This window comes from Tamandua tetradactyla, chromosome 2 (genome assembly GCF_023851605.1).
Source record: "Tamandua tetradactyla isolate mTamTet1 chromosome 2, mTamTet1.pri, whole genome shotgun sequence".
Classification (NCBI taxonomy): Eukaryota; Metazoa; Chordata; class Mammalia; order Pilosa; family Myrmecophagidae; genus Tamandua; species Tamandua tetradactyla.
The window spans coordinates 121,705,733-121,721,408 of record NC_135328.1 but is presented as its reverse complement, the minus strand read 5'-3'; the positions used below and the strand labels follow the sequence as shown (position 1 = coordinate 121,721,408).

Below are 15,676 nucleotides of genomic sequence, written 5' to 3'. Positions count from 1 at the left end.
AGTACACGGGTGGGTTCTGACACAGAGGTGCTATTTACACTGTGGGAATGGACTCCGGTGTATTTTTAAGTTTCCATATCTATCTCCAGTGCTCAGGCATCAATGCTCTCCAGGACTCTGGTTCAATCTCTCAACTTGCTCTTCCAGGTGGATGCAAATGGGAGATCCTTAGAATTTGGGGTGTGAAGAATAAAATGGCTGGCAAATGTTTTCTGTCAAGACCCAGATAGCAAATATTTTGGCTCTTTGGACAATTTGCCGTTATATGGGAAAGCAGGCTTAGACGATACATGGACAAATGACATAGCCATCTTCCGATAAAACTTTATTCACAAACACAGGCAGTGGGCTGGACTGGCCTGGGCAGGAGCTCTCCAACCATGCTCTAGCACTTAAGCCAGGCCGTAGGCTCCCAAAGAGATGCTCAGGTAGTGGAGGGCTGGGAAATGTCTACCCTCCAGCTCTCTGGGATGTCACGCCCAAGGCAGAGACAAAAAAAGATGTGCACTGCAGGACCAGGTGAGCCAGTCTGCCCAGTTTCAGGCCTGCCCTGGCAGGGAGTTTGGGGGTGCCTAAATATGGGGCCTTAGTCCTCAAGTTCTGTTCCTGGATTTATGAAGTAAATTCTTCTGTATAAGAAAACACACTCTGGCATTCATTCTGAAACTGAATCTTGTTAAAGGGGGACACTGCATCTCCCTGGCCCACGGGCACAACACAGAGGAGGTTCGCGGATGCAGTAGCAAGATATGATGTGTGGGGAGGTGATCCCAGCATCAAGAAAATGCAGCCTCTAGAAAAACTCATCCCCTAAATCAGCTTGCCACTTGATCCTTCCCAGTCTTGGTCATTTCCCACAAACCCTGGAAGCTCATGTAATATCATATTATTTTTGTTGATACTTCACAACTGTCAATGCTCTCTCACAGCTACTATCTTAAATTATTTTTACGATTTTAGTGTTGTCCATAACGCTACTTCAAAGAACTAAAAATTCTTATCTAGGAAGGTTCCCAAGAGCCTGTTTAGCATCTTAAAGCCTAATTTTCCTAAGTCACTTTCAAATTTTTTTGAACATAGTTCTTTTTGCTTTTAATAAAAAATGTTACCTGGTGCCTCAGTATATAAGAATAAAGAGAAGAATTTGTTCCTCAAACAGTTTAAACTTCATTGTCTGGTAGAAAACACTTTTAAACAGTGAAGCTCCTTTGTGGACCCTGGCTTCCTTCGAGGTCGAGTATGAAAACCAGTGTCTTACAGAAGGGTTTTCATGCCTGAAACATAAATGGAATCACAAGATGCGAACAGAAACTGCTTTAGGCATAAGACACAAAAGATTAGTTCTAATACCCTAGCCAATACCTCCCAACTTGGTTCTGTCATCAAAGTACATTATGCAATCAAGGTCAAGGACAGGAAGGACTGCGTTGCTGCTTAAGAGTTTAAGCCTCTTGTTCCACTGCCATCCTGGAACTACCATCTGAAAAAGCACACCCACAAGGATGGCTATTATTGAAAACAAAAACAAAACAGAAAATAAGTATTGGAGGAGATGCAGAGAAATTAGAACTTTAGTTAAAAATGGTGCGGTCACTGTGGAAAACAATATGACAGTTCCTCAAAAAGTTAAATACAGAATTATTATGTGACCTGGCAATTCCACTTCAAGGTAAATACCCAAAGAAAGTGAAAACAGTCTCAGATACTTAACATGAATTGTTCACAATAGCTAAAGAGTGGAAACAACCCAAGAGTCCAAGAGCTGAACGGATAAACAAAATGTGGTACGTAATATGCAACAGAATATTATTTGGCCATAAAAAGGAATAAAGTTCTGAGACATACTGCAACATGGGAGAACCCTGAAAACATTACACTCAGTGAAATATGGAAGGCACATATTGTATGATTACGTTGTATGATTATCACTTAGATGACTAGAAATAGCAAATTCACAGAGAAAGAGGATTAGAGGGTATCAAGGGATGGGGGGGGCAGTGTTAGATTGTAAAAATAAACAAAACACCCATGGCTTCTTTAGGTAGCTGCTTCCCTTTCTTTTAAATGCTTATAAATTATAAACAGACAACCTTACACAGACGGGGAACCCAGGGAACATGAAGTTCTAGCCATTCAGGACAAAACTTGCATCTGACATTTCCATAGCAGCAATCAATGTGAATACATTATTTTGTATTTTTCCTTTTCTCCACTTGCCATCATTGGATTGATTAATTTAATATAGTCCATGTACTTTTAAAGACAACTATAGAGAACTCCCTTTTGTTAATACAAGATAGTTTGAGCAGCTGTCCAATCTGATTACACCACCAAGTCTCAAATGTGTTTTTTAGCCTTTTAAGAAAGCTGTGCCAGAGTCTACAGATAGAGGGGCATGAGGATACCTGCTGATACTTGAAGGACACCAATGTGGCACCAGCCCCACCCAACACACTGCTGTATTTCATCTGTCATGACCACACGCCTAATCCATATCTGTGGTCCAGAATCCATCCATCAGGCGCTCTCCAAAGCTGTGTCTCAGGGCCTTTCTAGTTCCTAATACACTCTGACATTATTGTGGTTACTTATCCACTTGTTTTATGTCTTTCCCTATTCTAAACTGCAAGTTCAGTGTGAGCAGGGACCTTGTAAGCCTTCCTGCCATCCCCGCGCCATGCCCCAATGCCTGACATGTCATTTGTACCAGGTAAAAGTTTCTGAATGAACGTACTGCTCTTGAAAACTGAATGCTTTTCAGCTACTTTGAAATTATAATGCACAGTTGGAAGCTGTAAAATGCTTTGAAGAATGCTACACGTCCTATTTATGACAGGAAGCATTGCTCTTTCTTTTCAGTCCTTTTGATTCTGAAATTTACTGTTGGAAGGGAAAAAAATTCTGTACAAGGGAACACGATCTGGAAAGCCCATTAACTCTCATTTAGAGGTCCATTTTATATCTGTAAACAGAAAGACCAAGGCTCGTGGCTTTTGTAAGGTAATAAGTCTGACGTTGCCATAAACAAACCTGGTTTTTCAATTTGTGTCCTTAAATTAGATTTAACTTTGCTTTAAAGGGGGTTTATTGCTGGTGAGGGAAGCCTGCCTGGCATCCCAGGTGCTGGGAAGCCTTTGCAGAGCAGCTACAAGGCAGACAGGATTCCAGCTAAGTACTTTGTTTAGGGGCATCTGTCACGGCTGAGGATGTCTGACCTGTTCATTCTCATGAGAAGAGATAAAAGGACGGTCAGCAGTTTGGTTGTCAGACAAGGTCTTTTAACATTGTGCTTTGATTCTATCACTTATCCTTTCCTTGCTCCCAGAGGGCTGCAACCTTAACGTTATTTTTCAAATTAAAGAGAACTGAAAGTTACTTTATTTGCTGTTGCAGAACCAAGTTGGTAAATCCCTCAGCCCAGAGCTGAGACAACAAATTTGGCATCTGAAGCTCTGACTGAGCTTGCCCAAGGCAGTCTCTGGTGCTCTGTCTCCACCTTAACTGGTTATGACTAGGGCTGTGGCAATGTGCAAACAGGGGTTGGCCAAGACTGTTGCAGAGATCAATAGCTAGACCTATAAGTGGAGAGGGAGAGGTCAAATGTGAAGTGCTGTGGAAGTAGGAGCGTTACTTGTGTGTGTGCTCTCTTGCAGATCCTGGCCCTTCTTCATCTCCCTGTGGAGGTGCTATTTCACTTAATGGCATTAATGCTATTGTAGGCAGCTGACCTTGAAAAGCAGAACTGGGGAGCCCACGATGGGTCCATCTTGAAGCAGCGCATAGTTTTCTGTCCTTCTCCATCAAAACCACTCACCAAATGACCATAATAGTCTAATACGCAATTCTGTAACAAGGACGTAATAGACACTGCACCTTCTTTCTTCATTTCATTAAAACGTGGCCTTTGCTAAAAAAAAAGGACTGTCACTGTTGGCAGATAAAGTGACCATGGGTCACTGCCTCTGGTCAGTTCAGAGAGATACCTGTGCCTTCTCTTGCTTTCACCAGAGGTTGACTTGACTCTGGAGGGCCATAAGAGCATGCTCCCTGATGAAAGGGTTTCTCTATGGGCATAGTCATTTCATCACTTTGTCGCGTCAGACACGTGTAACTGCTATTCCAGAACACCTCAAGATCTGGGACGAATCATTCTCCAGCAAACATGCATTGAGTGTTGAGAATAAAGTGGTAAACAAAACAGACAATCTTTACCCTCCTGGAGCATACAGGTCAGTGAGTGGAAAGAGCAGGAAAAATCCACTAACTCAGCAAGTAGCAGACTTATATGTTGTGATAAGGGCATGAGAGAGCCATGTAAATTAATACCTGGAGGAGAAAAGAAACTAACTATTGAAGGAGGTGGGGGGTCTAACCCAGTCAATTTCTATCCATACCATGTGTACCATTCAAAAACTAATTCCTCTCTTCCTCCTCTCTTCTTACTGCCTATTTCTTCCCATACTCTTTTCTACAGGAGCTAGAGAAACGGACTTTGAAAAATAATCTCCAAAACCTAAATGTAAGAGCTAAAACTTTAAACTATTAGAAGAAAACACAGGCATAAATCTTTGTGACCTTGGCTTATCAATGGATTCTTAAATACAACACCAAAACCACACACACACACACACACACACACACACACACACACACACACACACACACAAGATACACTGGGTTTTATCAAAATTTAAAGCATTTATGCTTCAAAGGACATTACCAAAAAAATGAAACCACTACCCACAGAATGGAAGAAAATCTTTGCAAATCATATCTGATAAGGGGTTTGTATTAACGATATATAAAGAATAATAAAAAGACAATCCAAATTTTAAAAGGAGCAAAGAATCTGAATAGGTATTTCTCCAAAGCGGATATACACATGGCCAATAAACATATGAAAAGATACTCAACATCATTAACCATTAGGGAAATGCAAATCTAAACCACAATGAGATGCCACTTCACAACCACTAGGACGGCTAAAATAAAAAAGAATAACAACAGGTATTAGAAAGGATACAGAGAAACCGGAACCCTCATTCAGGGCTAGTGGGACTGTGAAATGGTTCAGTCACTTTGGAAAACAGTCTAGAGATTCCCCAAAAGGTTAAACATAGTTATCATATAACCTAGTAATTTCACTCCTAGTATATACCTAAGAGCACTGAAAAAGTATGTCCTCAAAAAGGTTGTACAGTACTATTCATAGCACCATTATTCACAACAGCCAAAAAAGTGGACACAACACAAATGTTCATCAACTGATGAATGTGGATAAACATTTATGGAATATTACTCAGCCATAAATAGGAGCGAAGTACTGATACATGCTACAACATGGATGAACCTCAAAAACATTATGCTAAGTGAAAGAGGCCGGTCACAAAAGACCACATATTGTATTATTCCATTTTATGTGAAATGGTAGAGAATGTAGAGAGACAGAATGCAGATTAGTGGTTGCTGGGAGAGATGGTGGAACTGGGGCATAACTGCTTAATAGATACAAGGTATCCTTCTGGGGTGATGAAAATCTCTTCCAACTTGAGAGTGGTGATGGCTGCACAAAGTGGGGAAGACTATTTCTGAAAAACTACCTGGTGCCCTGACCAGGTAGTCACTGGTTTTGGGCTGTTGGTTTTCTGGCTGGCTGGTTCATGCACTCAGCCTGGGCCTCTGGGCTGTGGGGCAAGATTAGCTGGTCCATGGAACACAGTCCCATGTAGTTCAGGGCTGTGGCAAAGCAACCCGCAGACCAAAAAGCTTTAGAACAGCCATTTTTAGTGCCACTCTGTAAAATTTAGTTCATCTCTCTTGCATGTACATTTTTAAATTTCATATCCTGACATCCATACACAGGACCATTATTTGCATGTAAATGGGGATCCTTTCATTTGATAAGTGGCTGTTTGGAACCAGCATAAACATTCACATGTTAGAAGTCTGACTAGCCAGGAAATCCTGTGGGATCTCTAGAGCTCAGGCAGGAAGGAGCTCCTGTACTGTGACCCTTGGGAAGCTCCCCATGCCCTTAGGCAGAATTCACATTCCACTGGCATTACCCAGTTCACACAGGTCAAAAGCCAGACAAGTCAAACTCTAACATCCTGGGGTACCATGGTACCACAGAGTACAGAGACGTCCAGGAAGAAGTGACTAGAAATAAATAACACCTGAGAACCTGGCAGAAGCAAGTCCTTTATTTTAGGACACTTAAAGTACACTTTACATTTGGATACGGTTCCATTTAAATTGTGAAAGAAAACGGCACAGTTCAAAGACAGCTATGTATTTTTGGGAGTGGATTTTGTACAGAAATCAAGTACAAAAATACAAAAATCTCTTGACAGAGGTGTAAAGAACCCAGAGGCACCAATAAAACTCCATGAACTGGTTTCAATCATGAAAACTTCAAGAATAAAATGAGTATGAGAAGAAGCTGGATTCTTGACTATACTGAAAGACATTTATACATTGGGCAATGTCATTCAGAATCCCAGAAAATGAGAAATGAGAGTTTGGGGAGGGTGGGGTAATATATGTACAGCAAGAGTAGATAACGTTGCTTAAATCTGTAGCTATCAAATAGGATTAGGTGCCAAAGATGGGGGAAGAAGCAAACAGCAAGGAGCAATAAGAAACCAGTAACTTTTCTAGTAAATTTGAAAAGCCCACTTCAGAAATATTCTCTTCCTTATACAGATATATTATATGATTTGCTTATTTAAAAGGTTTTTTTTAAAAAAAAACCTTTTTTTAAAAACCTTTAAAAAAAAAAAGGAAGAAAAGAAAAATAAATTAGATTATGCTGTTCATGGTTCATTGTTTTTTCCTTTCCTTTTATAACATTTGACTAGCCAAAATATGCTATACTAATTCATGGTAAATAAAATGGTCTCTAACCTAAGGAATAATAGAGCGATAGTGGTCTGAAAAATGAAAGTTTTCTACTTCGTCATTTTAAATCAGTTTTAAAAAACCCTTTTATCCCAGGAAAGACTATTTGTTGCAGGGTTTTCACAGAAAAGTTTAAGGGGTAACAAACAAACAAACAAAAAAACTCAAGAAAGAAATACCTACAGACACCTTCCTGACTTTGAAAGAATGTTCTTAAAACTCTGATTAAATATTTTATAAACCAAATACAACAGAGAAAAACATCCCACAAATATAGCCAAAGTATTACAGAAGAGCTCTGTTCTTTCCCACATCATAAAAGGCACTGGTTTAAAAAGAAAACTATGTTGAAAGCAACTACAGAAAATTACTCCAATCCCTTTGTTCAATCTAGACCCCTCCCAGCTTTCGAAACTCTGGAGAAGAAATTATAATGCTGTATCAAAGGGAAAGCTGAGCCCCCTTGCGGTCGCTGCCTTGGCTTTATTTCAGCTGATACTAAAGCACATTTCTTAGAAGTCACACCCTAAAGGTTAGATTATCAGCATTTGACCTCCTGATTTACAACTTGTGCTTGACCAAGTCAAGGGGCCAACAAGCCAGACTCTTTCAATCTGCAAATATATTGTGACAAATGGTCCACCACGGAAAAGCCTTGTGCTGCCAGCTAGGCGGAGGAAACCAGTGTCAACTCGCCCGTTCCAGAAGCATTGGCCCTCTTATTTTATCCTGGAAAACTACTTTGCTAATTGCCATACACCACTCTGACCTTCCACAATGGTTTCCTTTTCTGTTCAGCCTGAAAATGCACCTAGTGGGGGGCTTGGTTCCATAGTGGTGCCTCCTCACAATGCTGGGTGAGGGCTGGTGCCAGACATCTCCACGGTGAGGCCCAGGGCTGTGCTCACACACAGGACCACCACCGAGAGACGGAGCAGGGGGAGATGGCGCCCAACGGGGTTCTTCTGTTCCTGTGCTCTCGGCCGGCAAGCGGGCTCGTTAAGCGTCGCAGAGATGGGGACACGCTCACGCAGGGCTGCCTACTTTGAGGCCTCAGGTCCTTGGAAAATCCTATCAGTGTGGCCACAGCTCTGGAGGGTGCCCCAACTTCAGTAACCCGCTAGTGGTGGTGGTGGGAAGGAAAAACAGCTGCGTGTGTGCCGCGCTCCCAGGCCACCTCAACAGGGCTTGATGCAGAAAATCGATAAAATTCACTCTAACGCTAAATAGATTCTACATTGCAATAAAGGAGGAAGGACTTTCTATGCGTGGGGGCATCAAGTTCAGGGCACTGCACTTTAATAAACACAAACTGCTTAGCACCCTGAAATGGCAGCAGAACCTGGAAAGATAACACCTAACCTTTCCTCTAAACTGTGCTTGTGAGAAAAATAGGACAGAAGCGATGCCTTATTTGTTTTGCAGCCAGACTACCAAAAAGCGACCGCTGGAGAAAAGGGCAACAGGGGGCTTTCAGAGCAGCAAACGGACCTCCCTGCCCACACTACACCTCCAAGACCCCACAAAGATGAAGAAGGCCATCTTACATTGGAAGAGCTTTAGCATCGAAAGGAAGGGGTAGAATCACAGCTACTGATCAATTTCAGATTTTAGAGACACAGCACCTGGCTAAGCACTTAGGCTTTGCCTTTTTAATAAATCAAACCTCCCTAGAGGTTTGTTAATCATTAAATGTTCTGGGTTCTTAGAAACTGTGCTCTTACTTGGTTCAAATCAAATTCAGAAATGAGAGTCAGAGCTGTTAGACCATTTTGTGCGGAAACATACTTTCCACCTGTGAACTTTGAATAAATGCTGCATTTTTTCTTTTTAAGCAAACCATTTCCCCTTATTAATGTATTAAAATATCTGCCCAGCTCTCCCCCATCATGTGGGAAACCCACCCTGGGGCAGTGGGAAGAGAGTTCAACCATGTGACATGGTTTTCAAGGGCTCTTCAGCCATGTCAGAGAAAACACTGGTCTAGGAAAAGGGCTGCACGGCTGGATTTTTTACCATTTGCAATCAACCTTGACAGTGTCCTCTTCAGACTATAATGCAGACACACGCTGGAGTGGTTTGCTCTGTGTAGGAGTGGTAGAACAAGTTTGCCACTCCTTACTAACCTGTTTCCTTGGAGTTTCTCACTGTTACTACTTTAGTTTGTACTGTGGAGTTCTCTGTATCGGGTGTGTATTATTTCTGTAACTGTCCTGTGAATCTGAAAGTATTTCAAAACCAAAAATTAAAAATAAAGAACCCTGGCCAAAGTCCCCCAGCGAATGTGTAGTAGGGCTGCTTAGACCTTGAAATCATCTAGTCCAAGGTCTTTCAAACTGTGGTTTGCAACCCATTTGTGGGTCACAAAATCAATTTACTGGGTCATAAAATCAATTTACTTAAAAGATGCACATCTTTTAAGAAAATGAAATAGAAAATGTCACAGTAAAGTTTCATGAAGCATTTCCATCTCCAGTTGGCAGTAGTCAGAAAAGTGTAAAAGCTGCCAGACGGGCCCACCCAAACGAGGACCAGGGAAACTGGATGACTTGTCCGAGGGGCACTGGGGTCAGACTTTAGCTCAGTTAATGCCTTGTCCAGAGTGAGGTACCAGGCCGAGGTATTCAGGTGTGATCAAGAGAAGAGAAGAACAGCTCATGTGCAGGAAAGCAGGTTTTGGCCCTATGAGGGGGGACAGGCCAGCATGGTGGTCCCCAATGGGAACCCAAGAGGTAGAACTGAGGGAAGTGTGAGACACTGATAAACCCCCCATTCATACCTCGACTTCATCCAGGAGGCCTCTTCTTCTCAGCCAATAGCATCTTCCCAAACAGAGTTAAGGCAGAATGTGACAACTGTTTTTTGATGCTGATATAATGGCTTTCCCTCGAAAGTTAGTTTGCCGGCTCAACATCTCAATGGCACCATGAGAGCAGAGTATGCTACTGAAGATGCCCACCACTCAGGCCAGAGAAGACACCAAGCTGTCCCGTCTGAATTTTCAAGAGGTTATATCCCTGGAGTGGGGCCTCCCAAACTGAAGTTCTCAACGGTAGTCAGTAGAAATAGAGTTGCTTGAAGGTTTGGTCTTTTGTGGAGTTCTTGGGAGAAGAAGTCAGTTCCACAGAACCCAGTTCCACAGATCCTCCCCTCACTCTCCTGGGATAGCTATTTTTACAGCCGAAGAGATTAGCTTAAGAGGGCAGGAAACATTTCCTTGGTTCTGAAATCACCCATCTCATATATTTTTAAACTTTATGGCTCATTTCTTGAGCCAGTATGCTCAGAAACTATAGAAACCATATTGCTATGAACTGAGTTTCTTTCGGCTCCTCTTTCTTCTGGGTTAAAGTAGTCCAGCATGTGGCTGGTGGATTCCATGACTCAGTAGACAAAGGCTGTTGACTCCCGTAGTTAATTAGCTTTACGTTCCAGGCTAAGGACCGCAGACGTTCCTCCACCCATGTCCCACCCTTCAGAGAGCAGCACCGAGGACTGCGTGGGCAAGGCATCAAATGGCCTAGGACTGTTTGAATTACTCCACCCTGTTTTTAATTAAATTTGTCTTGGTGCAGTTTTCCTTTAAAATTCCGAACACTTGGTACTGCTTGCCTCAAGAGCAGAGCTCTGTATTCACCCCCACGTGTGGTGCAGGCATACTGAGGACGGGGGTGTGTCACAGGGAACAGCATTCATGCAGCTGATGGCCACAGACCTGTAGCACGCAGACACCTGGCAATGCCCTGAGACTCCATGCCAGCCTGAGACCGAGCCATAGGGGACATCTCATTGAGTACAACTGGGACACAGAAGCAGTAAAACTAATACAAACACTGAGATACCCACAAATAATAACGAAAACGAACTTCCCTCTGACACTGCATTGGTCCACCCAAACACACTGAGAAGGAAGGAAAGGAGGAAGGGAGGTGACCAGTGGAAAAGCTAATGTAACTATTGTACTAAAATGGAGGGATGTAGGATTGCGGGAGTTGCTAGAATCTGTTTATTAGAATTAAGAGTCTGTTGACATTGTACATTCAGAATATACTGCTATGTCAATGAAAATGTTTTGCAATGCACCTTGCAATGAGGACAGTGTGTGGCTGAGGACTCAATTCAAATAAACTACAGAAATGCTGGGGCAGCTCACAAACCTAGCAGCAGACCCATCTCCAAAAGTGACTTCATATGCATACTTTCAGGGAGGGTAAGTGGAGCTTTTCTGTACATCTTGGAAATATGGGGAACATCAAGGAAGTAAAGAGATGGGCACACACACCCCTAATGAGCACTCCTGGCCAACACCATTTCCTGAAGTTGTTGCCTATGCCTGCTTTAGTGCTATCATGGCAGAGACAAGTAGTTGCTATCGAGATTATATAGCTTGAAATATTATTTGGCCCTTCACAGGAAAACTCTGCCGACCCCTAACCTACACATGCTGAACTAGTGCTTCTGTACTTGCTGCTGCCTCAGCACGGTAGGCTAGCTCCTCTCTCCTTTAGATCCTGGCTCAAATGTCATTTTCTCTGTGTGGCCCTTCCTGGTCCCTTAACTTCACCCTGTATGCTGCCTCCAAAGCTCCTACCTGTAATTATCTTGTTCATTTATTTATAAACTGTCTTTCCAGAAGAACATATGCTTCCTAAGAGTAAGCCCTTATCTGCCCTGCCCACTCTGGATGCCTAGTGCCTAGCAGAGTACTTATCTGAACTGCATGAACTGCTGAGGACAGGTGCCCTCCATCCCAGCCTCTCTGGAGATTCATGCTGGGGAGAACGCCTTGTCCTTGGGCATCATGATGTGGTTTCAGATTTACAACGAGCAACCACAAAAAAACCTGGGATATTTCTCAAAGGTTTAAGAGGTTATATATAACAACTTGAGCTGTAAGTTAAGAACAGGATGTGTTTTACGCCAAAAAGACTGGGGGTGGGGGGGTGGGCAGGGTCTCCCACCTCACTGTTTCCGGGCATTGAGTGACAACTGCACTGCCCCTACTTTCATCCCCCCTCCCCCCGCCCGCCACCCTGCTTGCATCTGTCCACTGCCCAGGACAGGAGCCTGACATTTCAGTGGTATTCACCATGATTAAATATAACCTAATGCCTATAAATAGAAATGTCTTTTAAGCACTAATTAAAAATAACAGTCTGGCATTTGGAAACTGCTATAAACAAAATATAAGAGCTGAAATAAACAGCAACAGTTGCAACGTCTGATCTTTACTCAGGTGGGTAAAGCAGCATGCCCCTTCTCTGGGGTTTCTTAAAGTCAACTCCTGGATTTGTGAGGGCTTTAGGCTTTAAAACGTATAACAATGTCCAATTTACATTTTTAATAGAATGAGCTGGATTTTCTCAATGTACTCCAATTATTGTGAAGTTAATTTTAAAATTTTATTTAACCAAATATAGCCAAAGTATTACCATTCAACATCATAATCAATAGGGAGAAATTATTAATGAGCTATTTCACATTTCTTTATACTAAGTCTTCAATAACCACCGTGCATTTTACGCTGACGGCACAGCAGCCACATCTCAAGTGGATTGTTCTAAGATGTTCAGTTATTTTCACTGACAACTCAAACTTACTTGCATTTTTGACATTGTAAGAGCTGTATATAAGAGTTTCCTCTCTTTGTGCCTATTTTTCACTTAAGATGACTAAACACATTAAATATTTATTTTATCAAAAAAAAAAACCCAAACAAACCTGGAATTCAACATAAGATCCACATAGCATTCTTCAAGATACGCTCAAAATATGTTAAGGGCCAAATCATATTGTTATCCCACAAGCATCCCATTTTACTTCTCAAACCATGGCTGTATATTCAGTTTTTGTTTTCTTTACATATGGCTCCTTTCCTGTCCCAACTAAATGCAACCACGAAGCTCTGACACATACAAGCCGAGTTTTCCTAACATGCAACAGGACCAGGCCAGACTCGGCATGGGAGGACCTGCTCAAGTTTACAATTCAGATTCTGGGAACCCACCCACCCGACCTGTGCATTCCTTTAAGGATACTTATGTCTGCCTTCATGATTTCAGAGGGGAAAACTTAGGGCCTCTAAATACCCGTTTAGAATCACAACCGTGATGTCAGGACCCCTGGAGGGAAAACAGCAACCAGGGAGGCAGCTCTGCTTTGCTGAAGAACCTGCCCTCCCTCCCACACTCACAAAGCAACTGGCAGGGAATTCCGCATGGGATTCTGCTAATGGAAACAGCGGAATCAATGGTTTGGGACTGCAATGGGATTGTCATTCTTCATTCACAGCAAAGGCCCGCCTTACCTCTGCATCCTGTTGCTCGAGGCAGTAGGTCCTCTGGAGGTTTTGCAGAGTTCGGGGGTGCAGGGTCTTCTGATCCAAAAGCTGCTCCAAAAGCAAGACCAGCTGGTCTGGAAGAAGCTGAGGGCAAAACCAAAAAGCCTGTGAAAATGCTATTCAGCTCACCCGAAATTAAATCCAAACACACCAAAAACAGCAAGTCCAGGACAACCCTGGGTCGTTTCAGCATATGTGTGGACCATGGGACAACTGCTGGATTGAGTTCTGTGAAACCTCAAGGTTTATATTATCTGTATTCTCAAAGACACTCCATTCCGAGGCCTGGTTAAGCCCTACTTTCCAGGGCTTTCCATTTCAGTTCTGTATTTAAAATGGATCAAAACTGTGCTTATCTTAAAACAGTATCAGGGTTTACTAGCACCCTCCCTTTATGGCACACATATGCCAAAAATTGTCATATAGCCTAGACAAACAAAGATTTAAGAAGTCATCTGATATTAGGCAAACACATGGAGTTAGTTTAATATGAAAAAGAAGCTTTCAAATTTGCATCTCTATCATGTAAATCAACCCAAGAAATTAAAAGCACATAATGAAACAAGAACTTTGTCTCAATCCCTCCATTATAGAAATTATACATCTATTGTTCCTTTAAAAAAATAAGAAATGGGTGTACACGATATACACATACAAGCACACATGGTCCTCCATCTTCCCGACCCTTCACACAGGAGGGGCCAGAAGTGGGGTCAGCAGTTAAGAGCAAGGTCGGAAGGATGTCTTTACATGGTACGAAAATAAAACAAATTTGAGTTTGGCAAACTGTATTTATGAAACCCAAGAGCTTAAATGTGTCTAAGATTTTATCACAGCACAGAGGTGTATTCGTATAAACTGCTAACGGTGGCAAAAAATCAATTTATAAGGAATCGAAAAGTATTTAATCCAAAATCAAAGTTTTAAAATTACCATTATAAATTCCACTATCCTCTATATTTGGCTTCTCTCCATCCCAGCATATGCTCAGATAATCCCCGTCAAACACCCAAATTTACAGGTCTGGAAGCCAACACTAGATGAGGAATACTTAGATGTGAGTCCCCATTTTCAAAAATTATTCTTAAAAGAAATTTTTTAAATTGCTGGCATCTCTCTTTTCCTTTCTTCACCCTTCTGCCCTCAGTTGTGTGCTCTGCCAGCCCCTCCCTCCCTGTCTCTCACTCAGACACACAGGCACTTTCCAAAAATGAGCTCGTAGGAAAATCTGGTGGGCTGCATGTAAACACTCACCACAAAACTCCATATGCTTTCTCACCTCATCTTCTAAGTTCTCACGAAACCCCCAGGTCCCTACAGAGAGAGAGAGACAGGCAGAGGCACAACTGCTTGGTTATTCCATGACCTCACTTCGCCTAAGGGTCAGGCTGTGGCTCCAACACTGGCAAGACCCTCTGAGTTGGTGAGAGAAGGGCAGGTGCCTTCAGCAAAGACTCAGAATTTACGACTATCATTGGCTCCGGGAGGGCCTACCCCAGGACTCAACAAACCACTAACACTTGATCTCCTTTCATTAGAAGTCATATGCCCTTAAGATGCTTTAAAGATATCAAATTACAACATAACTACTAGTAACAAAAACATAATCTACCATTTTCTACAGCTTTAGACGCATGAGGTTCCTTTTATCACATTAAAAGAAAATCTGTCAGCTGCCTGCCCATGCTAAAAAAAAAAAAAAAAAAAAATCTGCCTGCAGTGACCCTCCTGGTTGGCTCCCACGAAGGGATTTCCTCAGCAGGTTCTCATGGCGCGCTACAGACAGGGGATGGGTTCTCACCCACCCTCGCTGCATCCTGACCAAGTAGCTGGCAGGAGACTTCTCCCAGGTCTTACTGGCCGGCTGACGAATACTAAAGCCACCTGACAGCCACTGGTCCGCAGTCCTGGTTCCATCTATCTCACGCTATAGTTTCCTTGTCCTGCATTCCAAGAGGGTCCCTTCTCTCCTCAAAGCTAGATATCTGCCCACAGCCCTGGGCCTACCCTTCCCGTTTCCTCTGAAGTTGCTCCCCAAATGCCTTCTTGCACTTGAACCTCCTTACAGTGCCTTCTCTCACTCCCAAATCACAGTCCCCTCCCCACTTTCCTTCCTCCCCCTTCCCCAGTGACCTGCCCACCCGTCCCCCCAGCCTGAAGTGATCCACCGAGCTCCTCCAGGGTACCAGAGAAGTAGGTAAGGGAAGCAGGAGCCTGGGGCAGAGTACCCCAGCCAGGTAGCAGGGGGGAACACCCTCAAAAACTGTAAGCAGCATTTCTAAAAGTAGCCAACCACGGAGGAGCAATGTTTATATCAAAATGTTTACGGGAGAGCTGGAGAGGCACCACTCCAGAAACAGGAAGACGGGCTTCTGGGAAACGGTCTGACAAGAGCACTGAGTCCTGGCACTAATAAAGCCTGACGCAGTGCAGAGC

General features: G+C 42.9%; 1 protein-coding gene across 44 annotated transcripts in view; it reads right to left on the bottom strand.

Annotated features, from left to right (window-relative positions):
• The window catches only part of AOPEP (aminopeptidase O (putative)), a 489,538-nt gene that overhangs the window by 80,340 nt on the left and 393,522 nt on the right, over positions 1-15,676 (bottom strand). For 41 of the 44 annotated variants that reach the window (XR_013170613.1, XR_013170612.1, XR_013170616.1 and 38 more), the window contains one exon: positions 13,208-13,324. Coding sequence is in view for 15 of the 44 variants with exons in the window: in XM_077148679.1 (XP_077004794.1) it covers positions 13,208-13,324 (117 nt within the window). In the remaining 29 variants the exon portion in view is untranslated. Of the gene's footprint in view, positions 1-13,207; positions 13,325-14,494; positions 14,555-15,676 lie in introns of those variants that run through there. The other 3 variants (XM_077148691.1, XR_013170624.1, XR_013170623.1) reach the window with 3 other exon arrangements.